General features: G+C 40.5%; 1 protein-coding gene across 1 annotated transcript; it reads left to right on the top strand.

The window, feature by feature from the left end:
• Positions 1 to 687: 687 nt before the first annotated feature.
• Positions 688 to 2571, top strand: LOC101676931 (AP-2 complex subunit beta-like). The gene is given in 2 exon segments (XM_045089528.1): positions 688 to 1164; positions 1166 to 2571. Coding segments are annotated over 2 exon segments (1593 nt in total). The 5' UTR covers positions 688 to 757; the 3' UTR covers positions 2352 to 2571.
• The last annotated feature ends 3484 nt before the right edge of the window (positions 2572 to 6055 follow it).

Genomic DNA, 6055 nt, shown 5'->3' with positions numbered 1-6055 from the left:
AAGGAAAAGAGTTTCAGTGAATGATTTTGGAAAAATGACTACTTGGGGAACTCTCAACTGAAAATCTCCTTTCACATTAAACCTAAAATAAATTCAAGGAGAATAAAAAGCTAAACATAAAAGAGAAAACTAAAATAAAAATACAATAAAATGTGAAAATTAACAAGTCTTAGAATAGGGAACAATTTTCTAATCATAAAGCAGTGAAAAAAAAAAAGAATTAAAAATCACAATATCGAGGAAACCATTACAACACCGCTCCGGCCGTGCTCTCTGGCTGCTGCCGCCACCCCCGCCCTCGCCTCCGGTGCATATTAAAGATCCAAAACCATGACTGACTGACTCCAAGTACTTCACAACCAATAAAAAAGGAGAAATCTTTGAATTAAAAGCTGAACTCAATAATGAAAAGAAAGAAAAGAGGAAGGAGGCTGTGAAGAAAGTGATTGCTGCCATGACTGTGGGAAAGGACGTTAGTTCTCTGTTTCCAGATGTAGTGAACTGTATGCAAACTGACAACCTGGAATTAAAGAAACTTGTTTATCTCTATTTGATGAACTACGCCAAGAGTCAGCCAGACATGGCCATCATGGCTGTCAACAGCTTTGTGAAGGACTGTGAAGATCCCAATCCTCTAATTTGGGCCTTAGCAGTCAGGACCATGGGGTGCATCCGGGTGGATGCGCCATCAAAGTGGAGCAATCTGCAAAACGTTGTGTGAGCACATTGCTTGATCTCATCCAGACCAAAGTAAATTATGTGGTCCAAGAGGCAATTGTCGTCATCAGGGACATCTTTCGCAAATACCCCCAACAAGTATGAAAGTATCATTGCCACTCTGTGTGAGAATTTAGACTCGCTGGATGAACCAGACGCCCGAGCAGCTATGATTTGGATTGTGGGAGAATATGCTGAGAGAATTGACAATGCAGATGAGTTACTAGAGAGCTTCCTGGAGGGTTTTCATGACGAGAGCACCCAGGTGCAGCTCACTCTGCTTACTGCCATCATGAAGCTGTTTCTCAAGAAACCATCAGAAACACAGGAGCTGGTACAGCAAGTCTTGAGTTTGGCAACACAGGATTCTGATAATCCTGACCTTCGAGACCGGGGCTATATTTATTGGTGCCTTCTCTGAATGGACCCTGTCACAGCCAAAGGAGTCTGAGAAGCCACTGATCTCTGAGGAGACAGATCTTATCGAGCCAACTCTGCTGGATGAGCTGATCTGCCACATTGGTTCTTTGGCTTCCGTGTACCATAAGCCTCCCATTGCTTTTGTGGAAGGAAGTCATGGAATCCATCGCAAACACTTGCCAATACATCATGGGAGCACTAATGCAGGTGACAGCCCTGTTGGCACCACCACTGCCATGAACCTGGAACAGCCTCAGGTCATCCCCTCTCAAGGTGACCTTCTAGGAGACCTTTTAAACCTTGACCTTGGTCCCCCAGTCAATGTGCCACAGGTGTCCTCCATGCAGATGGGAGCAGTGGATCTCTTGGGAAGAGGACTAGATAGTCTGGTGGGACAGTTCTTCATCCCCTCATCAGTGCCTGCAACCTTTGCTCCTTCATCTACTCCTGCTGTGGTCAGCAGTGGTCTGAATGACCTGTTTGAACTCTCCACGGGAATAGGCATGGCACCTGGTGGATATGTGGCTCCTAAGGCTGTCTGGCTGCCTTCAGTAAAAGCTAAAGGCTTGGAGATTTCCGGAACATTTACTCACTGCCAAGGGCACATCTATATGGAAATGAACTTCACCAACAAAGCTTTGCAACACATGACAGACTTTGCAATCCAGTTTAACAAGAATAGCTTTGGTGTCATCTCTAGCACTCCTCTGGCCATCCATACACCACTGATGCCGAACCAGAGCATTGACGTCTCCCTGACTCTCAACACCTTGGGCCCAGTCATGAAGATGGAACCTCTGAATAACCTACAGGTGGCTGTGAAAAACAATATTGATGTCTTTTACTTCAGCTGCCTCATCCCACTCAATGTGCTTTTTGTAGAAGATGGCAAAATGGAGCGCCAGGTCTTCCTTGCCACATGAAAGGATATTCCCAATGAAAATGAACTTCAGTTTCAGATTAAGGAATGTCATTTAAATGCTGACACTGTTTCCAGCAAATTGCAAAACAACAATGTTTATACTATTGCCAAGAGGAATGTGGAAGGGCAGGACATGCTGTACCAATCCCTGAAGCTCACTAATGGTATTTGGATTTTGGCTGAGCTACGTATCCAGCCAGGAAACCCAAATTATACGCTGTCACTGAAGTGCAGAGCTCCTGAAGTCTCCCAGTACATCTATCAGGTCTACGACAGCATTTTGAAAAACTAATAGACTGGTGCGGGGCCCTCCGGCCACACTGTGATTGGTGCAAAGCCAAGAACTCTTAACTGGAAGAAGTCGTATTGCCGTGTAGAATCTGAACCCAAACACACTGAGGCCGTCCACCAAGGTAGTGACTAGTGTAACCTGTGCTAACATTAGGGCACAACCTGTTGGATAGTTTTAGCTTCCTGTGAACATTTGTAACCACTGCTTCGATCACGTCCCACCCCTGCCACCTGCCACTGCGATCTGTCCTTACTTATGAGCTTCTCCATAGTGTGCCAGTGGCTGGCATTTTTGAGTGTAGTTTGATATTTTGTAATTGAGAGCTCATTTCAAAAGCAGAAAAAGACAAAAAATATTAAAGCAAGGAAAAGTGTCACTGAAAAAAAAATCACAATATCAATTTACACAAAACTTGAATTTCTTTGTGTTAAAAACACTCTAAAACAATTATGCAAATGATAGGCTGAGACTGATAACTTCAGCTTGAATAGATTAAAATCACAACCTACCATTTTTTTTCAAAATTAAAAAAAAATGAATTATATTTTTGGTTTTAAAATGAAGGTGTAAACATGATGCTTCCCCAATTAGCTATTTAAAGGCATGAAAAGAAGTAAGCATAGTGAGGAATAGAAGTCACAAACTTCACCTTCAACCAGATAACGAGACTAAATCCTTTATCCATAAAGCAGTGATAGTGGGGTAAGGAAGGACTTTGAGAGGACAGCCACATCTGCAGAGCTCAGAAAATGCTGTCAAGCACCCTTCTCCAAGATGAAGGGTACATTCTAAGGTCAAAACCAACAATCATTACTTTTTAACAATGGAACTGGGAAACAGGAGCTGACAGAGAAATGAAGCTCTTCTCAATCTTGTTTGATTCCAAAAGGAAAAGAAAAAAAAAATCACACGGACAAATCATATTTTCAAAAAGCATTCTACTGGTAAGACAGAGTAAGGAAAAATTTCACATTGTCAGCTTATGAGCAACCCTGCAGTGCCTATTTCAGTTCTCAGTTGATGGGGAGAAGTAAGGTCTAAAAGAGCACCCCCATATGCAGAATCTTGTCACTAAATGAATTTTTGCTGGCACAGACACAGCATTGTCAACCACTGCCATCACCATCACTGCTCCCAATATACACATATAGCTTCGATTTCACTCTAATCCTGAGTTCTAGAAAGTTCTGAGTTCCTACAGTAATAACAAAAAAAGGAACCAAAACTTTATCTATATAAAAATAAAACTATAAAAAGGATGGATACCAGGAAAAAAAAAAAGGCAAGGAACATATACCAGAAAGCTTCTGTCATGAAAGAGTTTAAAGAACATGTCAAAATATGTTTTTATCAATTTTTAAACCTAATGGAACAATAACCTATATAAAACAAGAATACAAAACAGGGATTTAGTAACTCAGGGAAGACATGATAAAACCACAGAGATAAAACATGAGTTGGCAGAGCTCAAGAGAAAAGTAGAAAAACAAAAATAAAAACAAAACTGAAGCCACACCTGCGAAAACAGATATGCTAAAAATAGAATGCACCGACAGCCAAGCAAAATTAAAGGCAACAAAACAAAAAGCTGTATTTTTTATAAGGTTGGAGAGCTATTGGAGGAATCCAGACAAAAAATATTCTGGAGTTCCAGGTTCGAGTCCTGCATTGGGCTTCTTGCTTAGCAAGGAGTCTGCTTCTCCCTGTCCTGCCCTTCCACCCCACTCATGCGTGTTCTCTCTCTCTCTCTCTTTCTCAAATAAATAAAAATAAAATCTTCAAAAAAAAAAAAAGACCTGAGTACCAGAATAAGAGAACCAAAATATTGGGAAAAAACAAAGCATAATTTAATGACATTTTTAGAAATTACAGAAGAATTGACCCTTAAGTTTGAAAGGGCCACCATGCCTCAGGAATAATTGACAGAACAGTCAACATCAAGACACAATAATATTATTAGATCCAAAAAAGAAAACAGTGTGTTGTGTTTTTATGGATCTAGAAGCATTCTGTTAATTTCAGTTTTAGGAGCATTTTTTTTCTATCATTGTCTGGAATATTATTTACCTGTTTTGAATGTTTGTTTTGGTCAAACATATAGAATATAACCATGAAATGAAAGAAACAGGACTTAACAGAGAAGGGAAAGAAGAAGAAAAAGTCATGGTTTGAAGGAAAAAGAAATATTCACTTGCCTAATTGAAGGGCTTAAGAATAAACATCCTTAACAGGCAGAGTAACCTCAATTACATATTTATTTAGTATTCTCACTCATGAGGGACAAATTTTTTTAAATTACTAATATGTCCATTACTGTTCAGAAAAGTGGGATTTGCTGTCAAAAATAAGATTCAGGGGCGCCTGGGTGGCTCAGTGGGTTAAGCCTCTGCCTTCGGCTTAGGTCATGATCTCAGGGTCCTAAGATCGAGCCCCACATCAGGCTCTCTGCTTGGCAGGGAGCCTGCTTCCTCCTCTCTCTCTCTGCCTGCCTGTCTGCCTACTTGTGATCTCTGTCAAATAAATAAATAAAATCTTAAAAAAAAATAAGATTTAAATCTGGCAGTGTTCTAAGCCTGGTGGCTTCTGGGATACAATGATGAATCATCTCCTATGTTAGGAAGAAAGCCTGCCATTGCATCTTTTCTCATATCCAAAGAGAAAGCTGCAAATGATGTATAAATCATAGCACCACACAGCTCTTTTAGAGCTTAAAGAAATAAAAACAAAATTCTAAAAGCCACACATTCAAATACTATTTCCCCTTGCTCACCAAGCACACTTAATCCCCAAATCTAATAAATTTATTCTCCTGATGTCTTTTGACTGTTTCTACTTTGTGCCCATGGGCCACCGTTTCTTTTTCTTTTTTTCATTTTTTTTTAATTTAAGATTTCATTCATCCGCTTGTCAGTCAGAGAGAGAGCACAAGTGGTGAGTGCAGCAGGCAGAGGAAGACGCAGGCTCCCCGCTGAGCAAGGAATAGGCCACCATGTCTAGCCCAAGTCCCTTCCCAGTAATCTTGCCCCCATTCTATCTACTGTCTTCTTTGTACCCAGTGATCATTTTCAGTGGCAAATGTGATCATGTCATCTCCCCCCACCAACAGACTCTAGCACTCTTTAAGATTCTTCAGGACTTTCTATGATCTGGAGAATAATGAATAACCCTTACACGATGTGCCCTCTCCCACCTCTCTTCAACTTCTACAGTTTTTTTCCTTGGGCTTACATTGTTGTTATTTCAGTTCCTTCAAAAGGTCTAATCTTTGCCTATGCTCTGCGAGGAGCATTTCTCTCCTTCTTCCTCTTCCTCAATCCCTGCCAGGGCTCAAGCTGTCTCTGGCTCAACTTTTGTCTCTGTACCAACATCCTTCCTCAGGGCAGCCTTTTCTGAGCCATTGTTCCCCTCTCCTCTCAATATTTGACTCCTCTAACTCTATGCCCATATTTGAAGAAATGTCACGTATATTAATTTATAACTATGTTTTACCTCTCAATCCCAGAAAATTAAATAAAACCTGGTTATTTTGAAGGTATCAGAGATCCAAAATGACACCCCCATTTTAGATTTACATTCACTCCATTATTGAATGTCACCATAATATTGTAGGTTTGAGTAAGTTGCTTAAGCTTCCTGTGGCTTATTAGGCTTACCTATAAAATAGAAACAATTATACCTTCACTGACTGTTGTGAGGGTGAGAGT

The sequence above is a fragment of the Mustela putorius genome, unplaced genomic scaffold (assembly GCF_011764305.1).
Source record: "Mustela putorius furo isolate JIRA1106 unplaced genomic scaffold, ASM1176430v1.1 tig00003845_pilon_pilon_pilon, whole genome shotgun sequence".
In the NCBI taxonomy this organism is placed as follows: Eukaryota; Metazoa; Chordata; class Mammalia; order Carnivora; family Mustelidae; genus Mustela; species Mustela putorius.
This window is presented reverse-complemented; position numbering and strand designations above follow the sequence as displayed.